This window comes from Leopardus geoffroyi, chromosome B1 (genome assembly GCF_018350155.1).
Source record: "Leopardus geoffroyi isolate Oge1 chromosome B1, O.geoffroyi_Oge1_pat1.0, whole genome shotgun sequence".
In the NCBI taxonomy this organism is placed as follows: domain Eukaryota; kingdom Metazoa; phylum Chordata; class Mammalia; order Carnivora; family Felidae; genus Leopardus; species Leopardus geoffroyi.
In genome coordinates this window covers 205,436,990-205,459,951 of record NC_059327.1, presented here as the reverse complement: position 1 = coordinate 205,459,951, position 22,962 = coordinate 205,436,990, and the positions used below count along the sequence as shown (strand labels likewise).

Here is a 22,962-nt window from a genome sequence, read left to right as displayed (position 1 = left end):
GAGTCCCACCCTGGCTGGAGCCCCCTCCAGAATTCAGGATCTCCATGGGAGAGCACAGGTGGAGGCAGGGAGCACCAGGGCCACACGCAGGACTCCTCGTGTCACTTCTCCCTTCCCCAAGCTGGGCAGATTGGGGGCAGGCAGGCTTCCCCCACCTCCATTCTCTCCTCCCCCTTTGGCTGCACCCCCAGGCCAACCGCCCCTTCCCCTGCCATCCCCCATCCCCGTCCTCCCCCCACCCCTGTCCCCTGTGCCCACCCCCGGGGCTCCTCCTCCCGCATCCTCTGTTCTCACTTTTCCCTTCACTGTGCTCCACCTGATCTGCCTCTTCATTCTGTCAAAGTTCGAATTTTCGTTCCTGCATTTTTGTGTTTTGTCTGCTCCCCTCCCCCCCGAAATTTTTCATTCTTTTTTAGACCCTTTTGTTTCTTTGGCCTTATTTCAATACATCCTTATTTTGTTGGACGTGTTACAACACTGTGGTTTTACATTTTGTATCTGGTAAACTCTTCATTTTCCTCATCCTCTCTTCATAGCTTTTTCCTCCTGTAACTTGTGAATTTTTTAGAAATTGGGAGCAAATGTTCACTGGTAATCAATCTCTGAGGCCTAGACCTCAGGTTCCAGAATGATGTGGCTTTGCTCCTGCCCTGTGGCCAGGGCCATGCTAGCCCCAGTTCCCTTGCTGAGTGGCGGCACGGGCCGGCTGAGGCTGGGGGCCCAGGGGGCTGTGTTCCTTCCTCCACTCAAAGCCACCGTCCCAAGGACCTGGGGCAGTACCCCTGGCTCTGTCTCTTGCCCCTACCTGCAGATCCTTGCAGCTCCCTCCAAACCCCCAAACACACTTGTAGCTTCCCACCGTGAGGGCGGCAGGTTCTCTGGGCTGTGCAATTGGGGACATCCGTGGAGGGGAGAATCCTGAGACATGCCTTACAGTTACTCCTTACAATAAAGTGCAGCCCAGATCTGAGAGCCATAGAGGCTAACTGCCCCCACCTCAGATCTGTGGGACTGCTGCCCGAGTTGATCGGACAGCCACAGGAGAATGGACAGACCTCACGAGCACCCACCTGTGGAGGCCAGGGGGGCTGTAGGCTTGGGACCAGGGCTGTCAGCAAAGTGCAGGCTGGAGTTAAATTTGAACTTCAGATGAACGTGTAATTGCTTAGTATACTAAGTGTGCATGTAGGATACAACAAAAGCTGTCTGTGCCCTTTATGTGAAATTCAAGTGTGCCCGGGAGCTAGGTGTAGCCCGCCCGACGGGGCTCGGGATGGGGTGGGGGCTGTAGCCCGGACCTGACGCCCTGCGTTGAGGCTGTTACAAACGCTGTGTGTTGACCATCCTCAGCGAGGACAACATCCCGGACTCCAAGGACGTGAAGGAGAAGTTCCACGGCAGCCTGGTGGCGGCACTGAGCGTGTACGGGCCACATTTCCTGGCGTATTTTGGCTCCTTCGCCACGGTGGGCCTGCTCTGGTTTGCCCACCACTCGCTCTTCCTGCACATCCGCAAAGCCACGCAGTCCATGGGGCTGCTCAACACACTGTCGCTGGCCTTTGTGGGCGGCCTCCCGCTGGCCTACCAGCAGACCTCGGCCTTCGCCCAGCAGCCCCACGACGAGCTCGAGAGCGTGCGCGTCAGCTGCGCCATCATCTTCTTCGCCAGCATCTTCCAGTTTGCCATCTGGACCACGGCCTTGCTGCACGAGGAGGAGACGCTGCAGCCCTCGGCACGGTTCGGGGGCCGGGAGCACGCGTTCATGTTCGCCAAGCTTGCGCTGTACCCCTGTGCCAGCCTGCTGGCCTTCGCCTCCACCTGCTTCCTCAGCAGGTTCAGCACAGCCATCTTCCACCTCACACAGATCGCCGTGCCTTTCAGCTTCCTGCTGCTGCGTCTCCTCGTGCGCCTGGCCCTGGCCCTGCTGCGGGCCCTGCGGGGCCTCCCCCTGCCGGCACCAGGGGGCCAGGATGACGTGCGGTCCCCGCTCCTCCCGTCTCCCTAGTAAGTTCCACGTTCTCCCTGCCCCAGCCTGCATCTGGCCCACTGGGGCTTTATTTTCATTGTTCTCTTCTGGCGCCCTCGGGAGGTTTGCCACTTTGCAGAGTCTGGCAGCAAGTTCGCTCTGTATTGTGCGCGCCTGTGCCCGTTTCGGTCCTAGGCCCACGTTCTCCGTCAAGCTGACCCACACGGACGCTGGTAGTCGGGTGGCTCCAGGGGCAGCTGGGGGACCACAGCCTCAGCCCTGGAGGGGGCATGGGTCCCCACCTTGGCCACCCTCCTGTAGGCAGAGCTCCCTGGCAGCTGCTGGGCAACCCACCCTGGTCACTAGGCACAGAGAACACAAGAGCAGGTCAGCAACGCCCAGACTGTATTTATCCTGGGTATAAATTATGATTACATTCACGTAGTGACAGGTACACACAGGCCCTTGGTGCCAGGCCCACACTGCCCCATTTGGGCACACAGACGCACTTAAATACAGAAGGACAGACTCACCCTGACCACCACATACAACCACAGACCAAAACCAACACCAAGGCCTGCAAAGCAAAATAATTACACCAACAGGGACACAACACACGGCTGTGTGCTGGAGGCACATGACACGAATGTCCTGCTACAAACGGCCACTACAGTGCATTTGTGCAGTTTTGGCAGAAGCTTGGGGGATGTGGCTGGCAGGGCCGAGCCAGGACAAGAGGGCCAGGGGGTTCATGGGCCTTCCTGGAGGACTCAGGAGACACTCCTCCTGGGGCCAGAGGCTGGACTCCACGGGCCGTCTGGACTCTGCTTGGTGGAAGAACGCCACAGTGGTCTGCCCAGCAGGCCTGCCCCATGCCCCTCCTGCCACGTCTCTGCCGCCACGAGCAGCAGCAAGGGGACCCACGAGCCCGGTCAGCTGAACAGATACTGGGACTGATTGTTGACAAACAGGTGATTAAAGCTGGCTCTTCCCACTTCATGCTTTGTAAACTTCCTCTGGGTCTCCCGGCCCAGGCCTGCCTGGATGTGTTTCTGGTCCCTTGCAGGCACGTTCTGCCCCACCCCAGTGAGGGCCCAGCTCCCCTGCTCTGCTGCTTCCTGGGCACCACACCACCATCTTCAGGCTGTTGGCCAAGCCCATCTGGTCTCAGGGCCCTCTCTGGAGGTGCAGCCCAAGCAGTTCATACAGTGATGGGGCCAGGAGACAAGGCACCTTCCCCAAGACATAGCAGGTGCCCCTGCCCAGCCCTCGGTGGCCAGGGCATCCCAGGTCTGTACCGGGTGCACCCAGGGCCCACAGAGCTGGCTGTCCTATAGGAGCATCCAGGGAGATGGCTTGAGATTCAGTGCTGCCCACCTCAACAGGCTCGGGTTGGGGGGGGGGGGGCGGCAGTGAATGCAAAGGGAGAAGTGCCTGTGCTACCCAGGATGGTGATGGTGGCCTGGACCCCAAGAGGCGAGAGCGTTGGCCAGCCAAAGCCCCGCACCCACCCTGTCACTGGACCAGAGGCCAGGGGAGGAAACACCTGCCACCCACCCAGCAGCTTCCACGTGTCACAGGGATGAGGGGGAGACACCCCACAGTCAGAGCTATGGGCAAGTCCATCCGTGGCTGGCTGGCTGGCTGCTGCTGGATACACAGACCGTTCCGGGGCGCTCTGCTACTTGGGGTCCCCTTCGGGGACAGGCACCCCATCTGCTCGGGTATCCTTGGGGGTCCCAGCCTTCCTGGGTTTTTGCTTGGTCTTCCTGAGCATGTGGACCTGTCCCAGGACCAGTCAGGACAAAGGGCTGGGTGATACTGCAGGCGCTATCTCAGCCCGCTTCCCGGTAGCTTCGGTCTGTTGAGCCCAGGGGGCCTCCGCGTGCAGGCCTCCCGGTGTCCAGCACCACACCCACCGCCCCGACTGCTCAGGCCCCGCCCAGCCCACCCACCCCGGTCCCTACCTTCGGCCCCGCCGCGGAGATGATCATGTGCCCGGGAGCCTGGATCCAGGGCTCGCCGTCTACCTGCACGGGCGTGGCCTTCAGGAGAGTCACCCGGAAGTAGGAGCCCTGGGCGATGCGGATGCCCGAGCGCAGCCCGCCCTGGACCTGGCCCTGGGAGAGGAGAGGGCCGGCTGGGCTCAGCGGCCCGAGGGGCCGCACCGGGGCCCACCCGGCCTGCCCGCACTCACCATGTGCATGACGCCCGTCACCCCCACCACCTCCAGCAGCCCGTCATCCATGCGCGGCTTCTCGAACCTCGAGTCGCTGTCCGAGCCCCACAGATCGGCCCCCGAGCCCCAGCTGCACCGAGGGAAGGGCGCACAGGTAAGAGGGGCGGGGCCGCACGAGGGCCTGGAGCCCCACCTGCAGCCAGAGCCCCAGCCACGGCACCTGGGGATGTTGATGAAGATGAGCCCCTCGATGCTGGGCAGCTCCACCTCCCGCTGCCCCACCTGCAGCCGAATCTCCCTGTGCAAGCCGCGTGAGTGGCTGATCTTCTGCAGCCCGACCCGCACGTACACGCCCTTGTTGTGGAGCCTGCGGGGGTGCGCACCTGTCAAGGCAGCGCCCTCGCCCTGCCCAAAGCGGCCCCCAGGTTCCAGCCCTTACCCGCCAGTTCCCGCTGGCCAACCCCAGGAAGGGTGCCGTCGCCAGGGGGCGGCCCAGAGCAGTCCCAGCCCCCCTCCTTGCCCCTCCAGCACCTGCTGGTGAACTTGCCAGGCTCCTCCTCCCGTGCGTGGTGGAAGTCCAGGCTTAGCTCTGCATCGATGCCAATGCCGCAGTAGTTACTCATCTGCACAATCTGGGGACAAGACAGTCTCGCGTGGCCCTGGTCAGCCCCCACTGGCTGCTCTCCACCTTCCCCCAGCTGGGTCCAGCCTCCTCGTCTCCAACCCAACTCTGTCCCTGTTGTTAGGGCTGCTTCTGTCCAGTGACTGCCCTGCCCGGTGACCACCAGCACCTAGGAGGAGTAGGCATAGCACGTGGTGCCCACGAGGATCACAGCTGGCCTGGGATGTCCCCAACAAGTCACTGCTCTGACAGGGCCTCGGCTTTCCCAGTAACCGGGATGGCACTCGCACCTACCCTAGGTAGTGGCAGGGACAGGCATGAACCCCCCCAGCCTGCAGGGGGCCCAACGGATGCCACACTCTCACCAGGGCACACAGATACCTTGGGAGGCTCCACATCTGCCATGCTGTTCTCTGCACCTCCAGCCTCCTGAGCATCCAGCAGGATGGTCCAGCGGTCCATAAGCACGGCGTCAGCTTCGTCCACCGACACCAACACGGAGAATGGGTCCTCCCCACTGTAGCCCGCTCCCCAGCGAAGGACCCGGCCAAGGTCATTCCCTGGGACACAGGCAAGAGAAGACTGACTCTCCACACCCACCTACCCACCACCACCCCCAGGCCTTGACTGAAGCATGGGATGTGCTGGCTGAGCCCACCTGTGCCCAGGGGCAGGATGGCCACAGAAGGCTCTGGGCAGGCCAGATGGCGCCGCGTCTCCTCCAGGGCGGCGAGCACCCAACCCACAGTGCCATCCCCACCGCATACCAGCACCCGGAAGCAGGGCACCTGGGAGAACACGTGGAACCTGGCAACAGGGAAACAAGAGGTGCTATTGCAGCCATTCCCATGCAGGCGTACAGCCGGTGGGAGCAGGAAGTGGAGACCCTGGGGCAGAAGGGGGCTGCAGTTCATCCCCCACACACGATGGCCTCGAGGGTCCTGACACGGAACCCCAACCTGTTCCCTTTGGCCTCTCAACGGGTGTGTGCAGGCACCCCTCCCGGAGCTTGCCAGACTGAGCAGCGCAGCGGGGGACCACTAGACTCACCCAGGAAGAGGCCCCCCATTGGTCAGCTCAAAGACCTGGTGAGGGTTCAGCAGCTTCCGGAAACTGCAGAGCAGGTCGCGGCCCTTGAGGCCTCCACTCTTGGGGTTCACAAACACGAGGAGGGGGCAGCAGTCTGGGGGCAGGTTCGTGTGCTGACAGATGGGGCGCTGGGTTAGGGCAGGTTCCCAAGGCCACCCCACGAAGGCAGTGCCTGGTGTCCCCCATGGCACTGTCCGGGCAGTGACAGTCCTCCAATCTGGGGCCAGCCCCCTCCCAAGGAAGGCGCACGGAGGTCCAGGGGGCCACACGGCCACTCCCACCTTGCCGCTGACTGCTCAGGGCACCCCGTGCGGCAGAGGCACCCATCGTCGCTGGCCAGCAGAACAGAGATGAGGCCCGCCAGCCTGCAGCTCTGAGCACAAAGGCGGTGCCACACCAACTGTGACACTTGTCCCCAGACCATGCCCGCTGCCTGATCCACGTAGCCCAGAGGCCCAGGCTGGACCCCCACGTGGCACTCTATCTGCCCCTCCTGGAGCCATGAGGCGCACACCCCAGGAGGAATGCAGCTCCCAGGGCCCCCACCGACCCACACGGCAGCCAAGAGCAGCAGCCGGGTTCAGGGTGGCCCTGTGCCTCCCAGTGTGGGGAGTCCACCTCTCAACAAACCACCCGCAAAATACAGTGTCTGGAGACAGTGGTGGGGGGCTGAGGTCCCTATGATGGGGAGGATAGGGGGGCTGAGGTCCCCACAATGGGGAATATGGGGGGCTAGGGTCCCGACAGTGGCGAGGATGGTGAGGGCACTGGTCCCTGCAGTGGGTCTGGGGTCCCCACAGTGGGAGGTCCCGGGTAACAGGCACAGGACTGGCCCTGGCTGAAGGCCAGGACATACTTGGAGTGACCCACAGGGCAGAGCTGCTCTGTCACCCCTCACCCGCTCACCCCAAAGCAGGCAGCTGCCGGGAGGCAGAAGGTGTGTCGGCACTTCCCGCCTGGCTGACAGCTGCACCTTCGTCAGGACAGTGGGGCAGCAGCGGGTCCCGACCCAGCTCAGGGTAGGAGAGGGCAGCCAGGTCTAGTCACCCACCCGGTCACAGACACTGAAGTCACTCTGCCCTAATTCTGCTTCACCGGGTCAGGGGTCAGGAGTTAGGGCTCAGGGACAGAGCAGCCACAAACCTCTGGTGGGATCCTGGGGACCAGCAGGGCTGGGGACCAGAGGGTACTGCAAAGGCACAGAGCGTAGGGCGGGACCTGGGGCTCCGGCCCCTCACCCTGCCCTGCCCTGCGTGATGCCCACCCTGGCCCTGCACTCACCCTCAGCTCGCTCTTCTGGACACAGCCTCCAAAGTCAGGGAGCCCCGCCTACTGGCCAGAGGTGGCCCAGGGTGATGGCAGGGGTCCCCAGGCATCCCAAGCAGGGGGTATGGGGCCAGGGCCCAGTGACCCCACAGAAGGCAAGGGCCTGGCAGGGTGTCTGCACACACACAGCCTTTGGGAGGCAGCCGCCACGGGGCAGGCGCTGCGTCCTGTGGTCCTCACGCAGGCCTCTCACCCTTGGACCTCAGGCTCCTCCCTTGGTGTGAATTTGGCCACCACCCTGCACGATGGACAAACCGGTGGTGGGAGCCACGCCTCCCCAGGTGTCCCCCCAGAGCACCCACTCACCAACACATCTGGAAGCACCAGGGCAGTGAGCGGCCGGCCATGCACAGCCGTGTCCCTGACCAACATGTACAGTCGCTCCGCCTCTGCAAAGCAGGTCACGTCCAGCACCACTGCACCTGTAGCAGGCGCACTGTGAGCTCAGGCCAGAGCCTCACCTTGTCCCGCAGCCAGAAGGGACCCTGGCTGTGCCATCTGATGGCATCCACATGACCAGGACCACTTTTCTGTGGAGCCTTTAAAGACGGCGAGGCTCAGAGGCAGGACGTAGTAGGTGGGTGCAGGTAAGGCCACCAGGAGGTGGGTCGGAGTGGCTGGGGACACTCTGATCCCTGGCCTACTGAGCCTGCTGGGACCTGTGGTTTGGGGTGGGGGGGGGGGGCACCCGCAAGAATGGAGAACAATGATACTACTGAGGACACACAGAAGGGACATGGGGCTCGTGGTAATGAATCCTCCCACTTTTGGGTAGATTTGAAGTTTCCATAAAAGAAGGTGCAAACCGAAGGGCAGAACAGGTTTTGGAGAATACGTTCTCTGCACCTCAGTCACGTTTTAGCTAAAGTGTTACAGCCCTGAGGCAGAGAAAAAAACAAACACATGTTTCCCTTGCCCGTGGTTCCCCAAGAAAAAGGTCAGGTTCTAAACAAAGCGAAACACAAAAACGAGGACAGGCCTTTCCATCTAACTCTAGGGAATGACCTTTGGCCAAGTCTGGCCACGGCTCACGGAGGCGGCTCACCTTGGGAGGAGTAGACGTGGCTCACAGACACCAGTCCAGCTGCAAAGACAGGCTGTCATCAGGGGAGCGCCCTGCCCCCCGGGGTGCATCCACCCCCTGGGCATGTCCACCTCAGCACGGCCACCCCAGGCAGCCCCACTCTGCCCCTCAGGCCAATGCTGCTGCCACTTCGCTCGCAGGCAGGTTCCCAGTGAGTCCCTCCCCAAGTCAGAGCCAAGGGCAGAAAAGGCAGAGGCTGGAGCTCAGGAGTCTCAGAAACCCCCCGGCAGAGGTAAGCAGTCTGGGCCCTCGAGGTGAGACCAGAGGCCCGCTGAATGGGAATCAGCTCGGCGAACGCTCAGACAGCAAGTGGCGGGGGGGGGGGGGGGGGGGGGGGAGCGCAGCAGCCCCCACGGCCTGCTCTCTGAACCCCTGGTTGCCAGCAGCCAGTAGCCCCAGGTCAGGCCGGACAGTCACACCTTTGGTGGCCACAGCCTCGTCCAGTAGGCTGCCATACTCCTGGGCAGACAGGCCAGGAGGCAGGCCACCAACAAACAGGCAGACGTGCGGGGCCACAGCTCTGCTCTCAGCCACGTAGAACCGCATCTGGTTCATCTGCCGTAGGGACGTCTGCAGGAAGGGGGCGGGACGCTGAGCCGGAGCACAAGGGGACAGCACCAGCGCCCAGCCCCTCCACCCCCCTCATCCAGGAAAGGGGCCCTTGAAAAGATCCCGCAGGATAAACAGAAAAGGAAAGGAAGAACACACAGGCTTCCTCCCTTGGGACAAGCCACTCAACTCCCCGCGGGGGGGGGGGGGGGGGGGGGGGGGGGGGGGCAGGGTCTGTGGCTCTAAGCCCCACCTTCCAGAACAGGTGACATTAGGATGCGGACAGACCCACCAGGCCCAGGGGGGTGGCACTGCCAGCCAGGAGGGACATGGTGTCCTGGGGGCAGACCCTCCCTATGAGGTAGAGGCCACGGCCAAAGCCTGGCAGCTCCTTGGGGACCAGCATTCACCCCCAATGACCTGCCGGATGTCACGAAGCCGGTGGAGCAAGGGCTCTTCATCCGCCAGCACGGTCCGCTGGACTGCAAGGGTGAGAGGCGAGGCCTGTGAGCACCAGGCACCAGGCCCACCTCTGCGAACAGGCCTTGGGGCGCCCGAATGGCCGGTGGGTGGAGACAGCGACTGCAGGCCGCTCACTCACCTTGCCTGCTACCCATGAGCACCTCCACCAGCTGGAAGCTCTCAGGACCCTCGGCCTGTTGGGGGGAGGGGCAGAGTTTGGGGGCCTCAGGCCTGGACCGCCCACTCCCCCAAAACACTCACACGGGGCAGCCGGCCCGGCAGGCCGGCCGGCGGCACCGGCGCGCACGCACCTGGCGCCCGAGCAGCGGAAGGACCTCCAGCACCACAGTCCGGGCGGTGCTCTGTGCGGTCACGCGGATGGACACGTAGGCCACACCCACCCTGCAGGGAACAAGCTCAGGAGCCTGGATCCCACGGCCCCCACCCCTCCCAGCTCCCCGCTGGCGGACCCTGGGCCTCGGGCCTGGGTCTCACTTGAGCCAGGCAGGGTAGATCTTCAGGACCTCCTGGGTGCGGGGCAGAGCACGGATGATGCAGGCCTCGGGCACGGCCTCTCGGGCCCCCGGGCCCCGGCCGCCCTCCTCCTCTGCAACCCCACCGCTCCAGGGTCTTCCCCGCGCCCCGGTGTCAGCGGCGTGCACAGGCTGGGGGAGCGCCTGCAGCTCAAAGTCCCGAGGGTCCTCGGTGACGTAGTAAGCCCGCAGCGCTGCCTCCTGCGGGGTGGGGGGGGCCAGATGAGGACACGAGCCAGGGCCATGGTGTGTGCCCTGAAGCACTCCCGGGAAGGGGCCCTGCTGCGGCCGCTGGTGGGGGGGGGGGGGGGGGGGGGCTCTTACCAGCACCTCCTCGCTCCTGGCCAGGCGGGGGACAGTGATTACTCGAAAGTGGTTTCGCTGCAGGGCATCGTTCCCATCAAAGACCTTCAGGGTCTGCTTGCCTGCGCCAGAGAGAAGTGCTTATGAGTCCCCGGAATGCGAGACGGGATGGCAATGGGGCAGGACGGGGCTGGGCACAGGACAGGTGATGGCATGAGGTCGGGGGGGGGGGGGGGGGGGGGGGGGGGCCGGCAGCAGCTAAGAGGCACTTACTAGACTCCGGTGGCAGCACCTCTCGGCCCAGGCTGGCGGGGGAGCTTCCGTCCGCGCCATCGTCCCCCTCACCTGGCTCGGGGGCCGGGCTCTCAGAGATGCGGAAGCAGTGCATCTTACTGAAGTTGCGGGACAGCAGGCGCACGCACGCGGGGGGCAGCACCATGGTGTGCAAGCGCCCAAACGTGCACTCGGGGGCGAGCGCGGTGGAGCAGACGGAGTGGGCCTGGGGGGCGGGGCGCGGACGGCCCTCAGCCATTCTGCGGGGGCCCGCGCTGGACACTCGGGCGGGCAGCGCCACCCTCGGACCAGACGGGTCCCCCCGCCCCCAACCGAGTGCGAGGCCGACGGGCGAGGATGGAAAGGAGACACCCCCACATCCCCCAGAACCCGGCCCCACAGGCCCCGCCCACCACACCCCTCAGGACCCCCGCCGCACCCCACCTGCACACCGCACCACTCGCAGCGCACGCCCGCCAGCACGTCGGAGGAGCCGCACGTCTTCCTGCACACCTCGCAGCGCGCACCCGAGGGCAGGTTCCCCTCCCGCCAGTGGTGGTGGTGCGTGTCCTGCGGAGGGGACCGTCAGTGGCTCGGCCGGCCCCCACCTCGCGCCCCTCGCCTGCCCCCAGGTTCGGGAGATCCGGCCCTGCACACTCACATGGTCCCGGTGCCCGTCCCGGTGGCACTGGCGGCAGTCGCTGCAGGCGAAGGGCACACAGTCGGGGTGAACGTGCAGCTCACACACTGGGGGGTGGGCAGGGTTAAGGGCCTCTCGCCGCTCCCCACGGGCCCTGCCCCCTTCTGGCGGGCATCTCTGACAAGGCTGGATCCAGACCACATGCTCTGGATCCACTTCCTTTAAGCTTCCTCACTGCTGGGCAGGGGCCGTACCCCCACCCCCGCCCCCACAGACGGCTGGAACCAGCGTCTCCTCATATCTCCCTGCCTGGCCCCCTGCACCTGCCTTCCTGTGCAGGCAGCTCTAGAATCCACGAACACCGCCCCCTCCCCCCCCCCCCACCATCAGTGCCCAGGACCCCGCCCCACCTCCTGCCCACCACCTCCACCAGCCACCTGGCCCAGGGGAGACCAGGAGCCTGGTGACGGGCTCAGACCAGAGGGCAGCCAGGCAGGCTCCGCCGTACCTTCGCAGCGGAGGGCGGGTGCCTCCAGGCCCTTACGGCACACGGCGCAGAACTTGCGCTTGTAGAGCCCCCGCAGGCCGAAGCAGTGGGCCACAGGGACCTAGAGGGAGCAGAGCTCCACCTCAGCCTGGGGCACCCTCCAGCCGCCAGCACCCTCACCTCCAATCCAGGCCCCCAGGCCTAGACCTCTGCATCCCAGAGAGCCCCCATGGCCACCCACACCACCTGCCTGACCCCTGCAGTCCCCCCAGATCCGCCCCAGCCCCTCTGTGCCCCCCAGGGGTCCTGCTGGAATTGCCCAGCATGCCCACCTCTCCGCTCCCCCCATGGTCCCTGCAGGACCAAGCGTGGGTCGCTCCCAGCGGCCCCGGGGTCAGGCAGCCCCGTCTGCAGAGAGCAGCCCTGCTGGTCCGGCCCAGGCCTGATTCAGCTGTACTGCGCAGGAAGCCTGGGCCCTGGCTGCTTCCTCCAGGCCTGTTCCCCCGCCCCCATGATATATTTGGGGCAACTGGGATGAAGTGCATGCAGACAGAGGCCCACCAACAGGCAGGAGGAGCAGGGCCGGGTGCTAGGGACCTCAGGTGGGGGGCAGGGCGGAGGGTCACAGCCGGCGGGAAGTGAGGCTCGGCTGGTGCCCCGGAGGGACTCGCAACAGGGATGCGGTCTGCATCCTCGGGGCCCAAACCAGCGCAAAGGAACAGTCCCACCCCAGCCAGCCAGCCAGCCTGCCTCCCGGCCCAGGACCCGCCAACCGCGGCCTCCCCAGGCCGCCACCCCCGCTCCCCGCAAGTCTGCTAGCCCACACTCGTACGCACTCGGACCAGGCTGGGCGCCACGCTCGAACAGGGCGTCTTCACGTGCTTCAGGCACTTCTCGTGGGACATAAAGTTGCAGACTGTGGGATGAGAGCTGCGTGAGTCGGCCCCCAACCCACCGGGAATCGAGAGACCCCAGGGCCTGGCATGCAAAAGGGAGGCCTTGGCAAGCAGAACCACCGAGGGCCAGGGCAGCGCACCGACCGCAATGGGCCCACTCTGCCGGAGCTGAAGGGGGGTCGGTACGGGCTGAGTCCCCGCAGCCCACGCCCCAGCTCTAGCCCAGCCCTGAACGACGGCGCAAGCAGGTCCCACCATCTCCACTGTCTCGGGGGCACGACAACAGCCTCACCCCCAGAAGCGCCATGGACACCCTGACCCTCTGCCCCACCCCACCTCTCATTCCCAGAGAGCCCGGAGCCAGGATGACGGACGGCGTGTCTTAGAATCCTGAGAGTGGCCCCTGCCCCTTGCACCAGGCCACCTCTCCTTCCAATCTGTGGGTCCTGAGGGGCAGGCAGGCGAGCGGGCATCTCTGCACATCCCCCCAGACCAGCTTCCAAGGACATCCTTCCCCCACCCCCAACTCTAAATATCCCTAACTCCCCCTCCCACCCATCATGTGTCTGCTGAGACCAGAGCTAGCCCTGTGACGGGCCAGGAGCCCGAGGCAGCCACAGCTGCCCTTGCCCCTGCCCAGAGGCTCTAAAGGCAGTGAGTGCTCAGACCTGTGCTGTGCCCCCGAGGGCCACCCATCCTGGGGAGGCCGCGGAGGCCGCTGAGACAAGAGGCCCAGAGAGTCCAGCCAGACTAAGGCCCGGAGATGGACAGGGTGAGGGGGCAGTGCAAGAGAAAGGGGCCTCTGGCACACATGCAGCGGTGAGGGGGTGGGGCGGGGCTGGGCCCCCTGGGCTAGGACAGGATGGACAAGGTTGTTGGGGGCTGGGAAGTGAGCAGGTGGCAGAGGGACTCCCCAACACCACCTTTAGTGAAAAGTGCGACCGCAGGGGCCATGAGACAACCCGTCCCACCCAATCCCCAGAAGGACGCAGACAAGGCCCCCCACGGGCCAGCAAGGGCAGCCCTCAGTCCTGGCTTCAGAAAAGCCACAGCAGGCTGGGGTCAGAGAGGAGTGGGGAGGCAGAGGCGGGGTGAGCACTCCGGCTGGCTTCCCCTCCGGGGCGTGCAGACCAGCTCTGTCCTGGGCTGGGCAAGTGGCACCCAGCCCCCTCCTCTGGCCGGCAGAGATAGCACCTGATCACCCCACATCCCACATCCTGGGTGCTCCCCGGCAGGGGAGGAGGCTCTTCCTCCCACACCCTCATCTGGTCCCTCTGCCTACCCAAATCACCAGCCCGTTCTCCACAGAGGCGGGGAGAACGTCCACGCGGCTGCCCAGTGAAGGCTTCACGTCGTCCCCAAGCCTGCTTCTTTCCCCGAGCTGCTTCACCCCTTATTCCCAGGGCCCCACTTATGAGAGGCCACAGCCACGAGGGGGACCCTGGGTCCAGCCTCAGACCTGGAGCTGCCTCAGCTGCACATGCAGGTCTCCCACCTCAGCGAGTCTCTGGCATGGGAGAAGGCAGGGCGCTAAATGTCTCTGATACGAGAGAAACCAGCGGCGACTCCCCCCATGCCAGCTGGCCAGGCCACCTGGTGCGGCACTGGGGGATCAGGACAAACATGCCATTTTCTTTGGCAGAAGGCCCAGCCGCCTCCACCTGGTCGAGCCCTCTCTGTAAACCTTAAGTGGTCCCTCTGTCCCCAGAGCCAGAAGCCCGTCTTCCTGAGTGGAGCAAAGGCTCTCCACCTGCCACTCTCCACACCCCTGGGCAGGTGTGGTCCTCAGGGCCCGCCCACCTGCCCTGCTGCGGGGAGCAGGACCCCGAGAGAACAGACCCTGGAAGCCTGCACCCTTGCTGCCCGAGAGTCAGAGGAGGGAGGGCCTCCTCGCCCGGCCAGCCAGCTTGGCAGCTAGGTGGGAGTCCTGTTGGGGCATGCTGCACTTGGCCCCTGTGGGCAGCAGTGTGTATGCAGGGCAAGAAAGGCCCAGCACCGAGGCACAGGAGCCAGTGGCCCAGATCAGCCCTGCCTGTCCACACTGCTGCCCTTGCTGCCCCAGCTGATGGCGGTGAGGAGCCCAGAGCAGCCCCACCTGCTCAGGGTGAACTGGCCTCATCCCCCAGTCACTGCACCTGCCCCACGTAGCCCACAATGCTCTTCTCCCATTGAATCCCAACCCACGCGAGGAAGCCCAGGGAGCATAATTTTCCTGAGACCCACAGCCCTGGGGAAGGGGCCGCGACCACCTGACACTCCCGAGCCCCTGGAACTGCCAGTCCTTATCACCTCCATGGAGAGGTTCTGGGGCCAGCACGATCCTGCCCCGTAGGGTAGGCGGCTCTGTCCAGAAGAGGCTATCGCTGGGAATACACAGGTCAGAGGTGAGGAGCCCATTCTGGGCCCGGGGGGGGGGGGGGCGGGGGGGGGGGGGTGACCGGGGTCTGTGATGGGGTCGCGGGCGCTCACCGTCGCACAGGAAGCCGGCCAACCCCCAGATGAAGTCGGAGCAGAGGTGGCAGAAGGTGGGCTTGGTTAGCGTCACCTTCCGGAAGCTGTGGCCAGTCGCGGCGGGGCCTGGGGGCCTGGCGCCCGCCCGCTCCGGGCCCGACCCCGACCCGGGTCCCGGCCCCGGCCCCGGCCGCGCGCGGCCTCTGCCGCCTAGCTCCGGGCTGGAGGCCGGGCTGCCCGGTCGCGGCGAGCTGCCGCCGAGCCAGGCGCGAGCCCGGGGCTCGGCCGCCGCCGCCATCCTTGCCCAGGGCGGCCCGACCCCCGGCGGCGGGCGAGAGCCGGGTCGGAGCTGCGGGCGAGAGGGGCCGCCACCTCCCCGCCGACCTCGCCGTCCGAGCCGGTCTTCCGACTGCGCCCGCAGCCACCGCGCAGGCGCGAGCCCGGGAGGCGGGGCCAAGTCGGCGGGGGCGGGGCCCGGGGCTGGGGCTGGGTGGGGCGGTGGGCCTGCTGGGGCGGGGCTTGGAGAGGCGGAGCCGGGAGGTGGGGCCCGCGGGGCGGGGCGGAGACGGGAGAGGGGCGCTGGACGGCCTCCGGGGCAGGGTCCGGGCCCGGGTGGAGCGGGGACCGCGTGGGGAGGCCCGGAGGGCAAGGGGCTGGGGCTGGGCTCCGGCCTGCGCCCGAGCCGGGACCGGGTTCCACGCACGCAGCCTCCCCACGACGCCGACGCGAGGCTTTTGCACCTGCGGTGCCTGGACCCGCGCCTGCGCAGGCGGACACCTCCCACGCGACACCCGGATCCCGCCAGTGGTTCGCAGTTGCGCGGGGCGGCCGGGCGAGCGCGTGGCAGTGCTCAGGGGCCCGAGGGTGGGGTTGGGAACCAAGGCCTTCCTCCCCTGGGTGTCTCCGCCAGCCGTGCGTGGACGACCCTGTTCGCTGTCTTCGCACGCGTGGGCCCTGCCTCACCCGGAGTACCCACAGGCCCCGGCCCCTGCCCTCAGCTCAGATGGGGACCTCATGAGGGTCCGGGCCAGCAATAGCCACTGCCTGCATGACCCCCTCCCCACGCTGACGTTGCTGCCCTGCCTGTTCGCAGATGGCGCCCCCTCCCATCAGCTCCCCAGTGGGAAGCCTGAGGGGCCAGCATCCCTCCCTCTGGGCCCTGGCCTCTTGCTCCCGGGGGGGGGGGGGGGGGGCGCTTTCGTGACCGCTCAGAGGCCTCCTGGACTCCTTCCTGGTAGGAAAGACCCGCCCCTACCGCACTCCCAGGGAAAGGAATGAGTTCCACCCGCCAGCCCTGCCCGGAAGGCTGGCTACGAAGGGGCGACCCCAGCACGCACAGCTTTGTTTTGTCCAGGTGGCGCTGGGGACGTGTAGGGGACGTGTCCATGAAGGTCGCCCTGACCCCATTTCCTGCCAGCACTCTGGGGTCCTTCTTCTGTGGGCCTGACCGCAGACTGCAATGCCCACGGCCAAGCTGGCAGCTGTGGGCCAAGGGGCTTCTTGGGGGGCCTACCTGGTCCGCACCATGCCTTCCTGGGCGGTTCTCCAGCCAGGCACCCACCCGGGCAGGATAAGAATGAGCTGCAGGGAGGGACTGGCCAGGGATGTAGGGAAGGGTAGAGCCCCAGGGTCCCAGAGGAGCAGAAAAACAGGGTGGGGGACACAGCCGGGGGAGAATAATGTCCCAGGAAAGGGCGTAGTGACCACAAATGCTATGAAGGAAACGGCTGGATGTGTGCAGGGCTTGTGGAGGGAGGGACAGAGAGGGTTACACTGCCCTGGTTGGCTGAGGGGGTCCGGGTGCAGACAGCAGAGGGAGAGGGAGGGCAGTGCCAGAGTCGGGGCCCTGAGAAGGCAGAGGATGCCGGCCCTCGATCCCAGGAGGGGGCTTCATTTGTCCAGAAACTTCACAGAGCACCCGCTTCACAGAGCCCCAAGACTGGGCTGGCATGTCTGCCCTCCTGGAGCTGAGTTCTGGGGGGGACCGACAACAAACTGAAAAATAGCCTGGAAATGCCAGTTTGTGTCTTGGTGCCACCTGTGGTCGGAGGGAGCCAGGACTGAGTGCCCGGGAGGGGCAGGCCTGGGGCGGCAGGAAGGCGCCCCAGCAGAGGAAACAAAGGGCTCACAGGCCCTGGTCCTCTCCTGGTCTCCTCGTCCCCCCCCACCCCCACCCCGTTCTGGCTTCAGCCCACCCAGCTCCCCAAACCGGCCCTCAGCCAGGTGGCAGGTCATAGGTGAGGGCCAGGCCAGAGAGCCAGGCCCCAGAACCGACCTGCCTCTTGGCCCCGAGGGGACTATGACCCACGTGCCTGTGAGAAGGCGGAGATTTCTATGGAAGACTGCTCCACGGGATCCAGACTACTGACCTCTCAGGAAACAGGACTGAAGGATATATCTCTCTCCGTTCGTGACAAAGTGGAGGGTGGGGGCGACACCGTGAGAGAGGAAATCTCGTGTGTCCGGGTCTGCAGAGCCACAACTGTGCTCTCTGACACAGCCTGTCTGTACGCGTGGCAGACACACGCTTCCACCAACCTTGCCCCCAGCCTCTGGGAACACCTTGCAAAACAGTCGCCAGCTTCTGGCTGACGCTGAAACAGTCTCTTCCTGGAACAGGGCGCCCCTCGAGGATCTGGGGGGCCCGCTCCACGTCCATGCTCCTGGGGATAGCTTCGGGTCCACAGGCTGTCTCTCTCCCCTTCCCCCCCACCCCCGCTGGCTTGGTAGGCTCAGGCGCCGTAGCACAACACCACGGGCTCGGGGGCTCCAACAGCACACTTGGCTTTTCGTGGTTCTGGAGGCTGGAGGTCCAAGACCGGGGGCCGCACGGTCAGGTCCTGGCGAAGGCTCTCTTCCTGACGTGCAGACTGTGGCCCTCCCACTGTGACTCCCTACGTGGCAGGAGAGAGAGTGCAAGCACGCTGCCCGGTGTCCATAAGGGCCCTTAACCCCATCCCACGTGATTCACCCTCGGAGGCCCTGCCTCCAAATACCAACCCATGGGGAATTCTCTCCCTGGACAACAACCGTCCGTTGTTGAAGCCACCCAGCTTGTGGGGCTGTTACAGGAACCCTGTCAAACTAGGCACAGAGATGGGCCAGCTGCACGTTATTTGGTGACCGCCTCGTATACCTGTTTTATTCGGAGCTCCTTGTTGCCGGTGCACAGTCGCACAGAAACGGCTGTCCTACTGCCGCTGTCACGGTGCCTTGTCTCTGCTGCTAACGGGCTTGCGCACTGGTGCCAGACCTCGGCTGTTGTGTGAAATCCCTGCAGGAGTTGGAGTTTTCCACCTTAGAAGATAATCCTGGACAAGAGTAAGTCTGCACAGAAGTAAAAACGTCCACGTCCGCCAGCGGGTAGGTTTCTCTGTGTTGCCCGTTTGTGACAACCCCAGACACCAACGGCTTCCACCGTCTCCGCCTTTCTGGGAGGGGTGCAGAGGCACTGGCTGCTTTTCGCTCCTGCCCTTGGTGGTGAGGAAGGCCTTTCCCTCGTCCCGGACTCCGCCGCCCCCGCAGCCCTGCCCTTCAGTATCCTGACCATTGTGTTTTGAGCACCTTCTTCTTATTGGCTCGTAGTTCTTCACATGTTTATTATTTTGCCGGCTACAGTCCGTTGGTGGCGTCCGCGGCCGCCGGGCTCCGTCGACGCGGGAACACCGGCTCCCGGGGAAACGCAGGGTCGGCTCCCTGGGAGCGTCGGGTCACGTTTTCATCCGCGGCTCAGCACGGGGCCGTGTTCGGTGCGTACTTCCGTCCGAAGACACTTTATCTAACACGTGGTCGATCCGTTCACACGGAGTCCCCACGCCGGCGTCAGCGGACCTCGCGCCCCGACGGAGCCCACCTGACGCGGGGTCTCCTCCGCGGGCACATCTCGGCCTCTGGGGGCACTTGAGCGGCACGCGGCAGCGGCGGGGGTGGCGGGGAGGGGGGCCGTGTCAAGCCGTGGAGTCACCAACAAAAAGCACAAAACCGCGGGAGACGTGGCGCTAGACGGCCCGCAAAAAGGACCCGTGTTGACAGCGTGAGCCGAAGCGAGGAGACGGGGCGTGGCCTCCTGCCGCCTCCGTCCGGGACGCGCCTGTCCCGACACTGATGCCTCGCTGCTCTGTGCGGTCCCCGGAGGACCGGAAAGCGCCGGCAGGGTTAGTCGTGGGCTTACCAATGCGCGTCCGCGGGCAGGTGAATCGTGACTGGAGCATCCGCGAATATCGAAGCTTGACCGCGTCAGCTCCGCCTCCCCCACGCCAGGATGGGCTTGTCGCTCCTTCACTGGTGGCTGTGGGCCAGTAGGCCTTCTTAAGTTTTCGCCTCCTCCCACTGACGAGCCTTTTCTTTCTGGTGAGGGCCCTTGTGTTCTGTTCAAGCACCCGCCTGCCCTCAGGCCACGGAGATGCTCCTGGCTCCGGAAGCGTTTGCCTCTCCCAAGGCGGCAGGCCAGCCCCTGCCCAGGCAGTGTGGGCGAGGCAGGGTCCCCCGACCGCCCCCTGGGGAGCATGGTGCTGAGCCTGTCCGGGTCTGGGACAGCCTCTCCCTTTAGGAAAGAATGCAAATTATGATACAAGTAGATATATATTTATTCAGAATGAGAGAAAAAATAATACGCTTTTAAAAAATTGACAATAGCACAAACATCCCCAAATCCAGAAAGTACAATTTTTATTCATAACTGCATGGCACTCCACTATGATACATTTATCATCTACACTTTTTATGGTCTCTTCCTTTTTTTACGTTTATTTTTTATTTCTGAGAGAGAGAGCACGAGCAGGGGAGGGGCAGAGGGGTCGGGCAGAGGGTCCGAAGCGGGCTCGTACTGACAGGCTCGAACTCACAACTGTGAGATCGTGACCTGAGCCGAAGTCAGATGCTCGACTGACGGAGCCCCCCACGTGCTTCCATTGTCTCATAACAACTGTGAGATCTTACTTTCCAAGGACAAAAGAGGAGAACTTAGTGTCTCTAACGCAGCAGATTGAAAACAAAATGATGACTTCTCTTTTACAAAAGTCCTCACTTGACAACTCATTACTCGCAGCTCATATCCATTGTCACGACCACAAATTTGGAGACAGCTTTGACAAGTTTCATTTACAAGCTGGAAAGTCTTGGGACAGTGCACTTTCTTGTGTTGTGACTAATCTCAAAAGCCCTTACGGATCCGATGAACCGCCTTACATCACGTCCTCGTCCCACTGGCTGTTAGGGTTCTACGTTATCTCGATGTCAGCATTTCCTGTTAAATCAGCGGAACGTTTAATCCCGCTCCAAAAGTCCGTGTGATTCACTCCTTTTGGTTCATTGCCAGGGTGTTCCTGGAAGTGTTTTCTGTGCCAGGGTATCTGGCATTAACTTTACTGTGCGAGGAAGTGACTGGGAAGGACATACGTATACTCCGCTAAACCCCAACTCGTGTTTTCACAGCTCAGCTTCCCCTTGACCGGATCCTGAAAAGCCCCCCCACCCCGACCCACCCCGAACCACCCCAGTGACAGGGGAAGTGACCGGGGAGCTTGAGGCAGTGTGGGAACTGCTGTGCTCATAGTACCTCCCTTTAGCAAGCTTTACGAAATCATACGACCATATGACCAAGGCCCTGTGTGAATCCGTGCCGTTGTGTGGACCTGCTGTGCCCCTGTGGTGCCTGTCCGTCTTTGGCCCGTGCCACGCTGCCTCCCGTGGTGGCTCCACAGTCCAGATCTGAGAGCAGAAGCCCGCTGCGTGTGCTCAAGGGGTGGGCGGGACCACGCCCCCCACGGAGGACGACGGCGGGCCTTCGCCACCTTCTAGAGCTGTGTTCCTTGCGTTCCTGTGCTCATGACCCCTTCCTCCGTCATCAGAGTGTGGCATCTTTGCTCTGAAATTTGTTCCCGGGATTCGTTTTAATCAGCTATGATAAGGGGACAGAAATGGAAACAACTGCCCTTCACTGGGGTTCTCGCGGGAAGGGACGGGTGGGCAGCAGGCTCAGGGAGTAAGTTTAGGATTGGGTAGTTTGAACCCTTTCGTCAGGCCTAGGCTACAGCGGTGGTCCCTGGGTGTCCGGCATCTGGCCATGGGGTGACTTTGGGGGAGGGGTTGTTGGTTTGGCGCGTGAGAGAGATGAAGGGCGTGTGGGGGTGCGGGCTTGGCTTGGTCCGTCTGCAGCGAAGGCCCTCTCCAGGAACTGACTAGCCCCAGGAGGGGCACCCTCTCCAGGCCCAAGGCCCAAATGCCAGAGCATCGAGAATGGAGAAAGTAAGCAAAAACAGTCAGGGGGAAAAGGTTTTCACCTGCCCAGAGCTACAAGCCAGATTTTGTTTACGAGAAAAGGGGCGCCTGGGTGGCTCCGTCGGTTAAGCGTCCGACTTCGCCTCAGGTCACGATCTCACGGTTCGTGGGTTCGAGCCCCGCGTCGGGCTCTGGGCTGACGGCTCGGAGCCCGGAGCCTGCTTCGGATTCTGTGTCTCCCTCTCTCTCTGTCCCTCTCCCCTCCCCTGCTTGCCCTCTGGCTCTGTCTCTTTCTCAAAGATAAATAAATGTTAAAACCATGTTTTGAATAAAAAATAATTGTAAAAAAGAGGAAAAATAAGGTTCTGAAGAGGAGAAGCAGGGGGGAGGGGAGCCGCCGCAGTTGAGGCCCGCCCAGGGGAGGCCCCCACAGGCCCTTCCGCCGCTTCCCCCTGACGCAGGAATGAAAAGCCTAAAACGGGGGGGGGGGGGGGGAGAAAAGAAAGAAAAAAACCACCTAAGGGGAGAAAATACAGGCCCAAATTTGCCTGTTGTTTCACCTGGAAAGCCTGAGGGCAGCTGACGGTAGATGCACAGGCGGGTGCCGCAGCCCGACCGTCGGGGTCAACGCCGTGCTGTTTCCCGAGACGTGGGATCTGTGCCCGTCTCAGCGGCCCGTCGGCCGCAGCCGCTTCCACACCCGGAAGGACCCCGTGCCCCCTCCAGGCTGCCCGGGGCCCGCAGGCCCTGACCCAGCCCGCGCTCTCCTCTGGGGGGACTCCTGGGACAGAGTCCCTAGGACTCAGGGGCCGGCAGCTCTCGGTCTTGTTCACGGTTCGCCGGCAACGCGTTCCTCCCCAGACGCCCGGCGGCCCGGGAGCCCCTCGGGAGCCGGCGGGCCACGGGCCACCATGTGCGGTGGTGCCCGGTGGAGCGCGGCTGCCAGGGCGTCCCTGAGCGGGGACGGGACCCGAGGGCCGGTCCTTTGGCCAGACTCCACGCGGTTGTCTCAGCAGCGGACGCTCTGGCCGACAACGGCCCGTGTCCACACTGACTCCGCACCGTCAGGCCACCGCCTGAGAACCGTCCCCTTCGGAGTGAAGAAGGCTGGCGTCTCGTGCCTCACAGATGCCGAAAACACCACCAAAAATCCCACACGTCTCCAGGTATGCTGAGGCCGCGATACGAGTCCTGCCAAGACATCCTCATTCCCTTTGGAGTTACAGGCGTCACTAACGCGGTAACAGAGACACAGGCCACTTGTCACATCCCCGAGACCTTCCACAGAGCCGCTCTCACTGACACACGTAGTGGGCTCCTCACTCTTTCGTATCCCGGTCCGATAAATGGACCCCAGTCAGCCACTGTCTCGCCCCGGGCCTTAAGCTCCCTTCGCTAAGGGCCCTTTGCCCAACTCACACCGACTTTAAAAGCTTCCCCGCCGCCCTTCCCCGCACCCGAGGGAAGCGTCCAGCTTCTGTGCAATGGAGACGCATCGTGCGAGGCCCCTCACTGATCTCTCCCCGCCCTCGCGTCTCTGTGTGGCGCCGAGCCACGCGTCTGGCCTCCTGCTTCCTGGGATGGGAGTGTGAACTTCTTCCCTCACGGCCGTCATCTCCCCGTCTTAGCGCAGCAGTGACGACACGCCCCGAGCACACCCTCGAGAACAATCTGACCGCCTCTCTCTTCTGAGGTCTTTGCGCGGCCTCCTCCCCGTCGGATCCCCCTCGGCCCCCCTCGCGAGGACGCCGTGGTGACGTGTAGGGCCCGTTCGGATCATCCCGGATCATCTCCCCACCTCAAGATCCTTAGCTTAATCGCACCTGCGAGTGCCTTCACCGAGTAAGGTCGCCCTCAGAGGCCCTGGGGGTTAGGCCCGTCTG

The 22,962-nt window shown here is 64.0% G+C and overlaps 2 protein-coding genes across 5 annotated transcripts in view; one reads left to right on the top strand and one right to left on the bottom strand.

The window, feature by feature from the left end:
- The window catches only part of TMEM175 (transmembrane protein 175), a 28,582-nt gene extending 25,619 nt beyond the window's left edge, over nt 1-2,963 (top strand). For both annotated transcript variants that reach the window (XM_045474879.1, XM_045474878.1), the window contains exon 11: nt 1,351-2,963. In XM_045474879.1, coding sequence (XP_045330835.1) covers nt 1,351-2,005 — 655 coding nt within the window. In that variant the 3' untranslated portion in view covers nt 2,006-2,963. The remainder of the gene's footprint in view (nt 1-1,350) is intronic.
- Nucleotides 2,355-15,264, bottom strand: DGKQ (diacylglycerol kinase theta). Of its 3 annotated transcripts, XM_045474863.1 has the most exons (22): nt 14,879-15,264; nt 12,350-12,429; nt 11,535-11,634; nt 11,048-11,133; nt 10,831-10,956; nt 10,387-10,612; nt 10,135-10,235; nt 9,773-10,011; nt 9,589-9,679; nt 9,417-9,471; nt 9,236-9,297; nt 8,686-8,836; nt 8,228-8,266; nt 7,489-7,604; nt 5,818-5,969; nt 5,426-5,574; nt 5,149-5,327; nt 4,677-4,777; nt 4,366-4,512; nt 4,164-4,275; nt 3,934-4,086; nt 2,355-3,749 (listed from the first exon to the last, which is right to left on the bottom strand). In XM_045474863.1, the coding sequence occupies exons 1-22, from the start codon at nt 15,156-15,158 to the stop codon at nt 3,648-3,650; spliced, it is 2,847 nt and encodes a 948-aa protein (XP_045330819.1). In that variant the 5' UTR covers nt 15,159-15,264; the 3' UTR covers nt 2,355-3,647. The 3 variants fall into 3 exon arrangements, 2 of the variants coding, with proteins under 2 accessions (XP_045330819.1, XP_045330820.1); XR_006711654.1 differs by lacking the exons at nt 2,355-3,749; nt 3,934-4,086; nt 4,164-4,275 and having other exon boundaries at nt 4,390-4,512; nt 5,426-5,654; XM_045474864.1 differs by lacking the exons at nt 2,355-3,749; nt 3,934-4,086; nt 4,164-4,275; nt 4,366-4,512; nt 4,677-4,777 and adding an exon at nt 4,809-4,936 and having other exon boundaries at nt 5,426-5,654.
- Between the last annotated feature and the right edge of the window lie 7,698 nt (nt 15,265-22,962).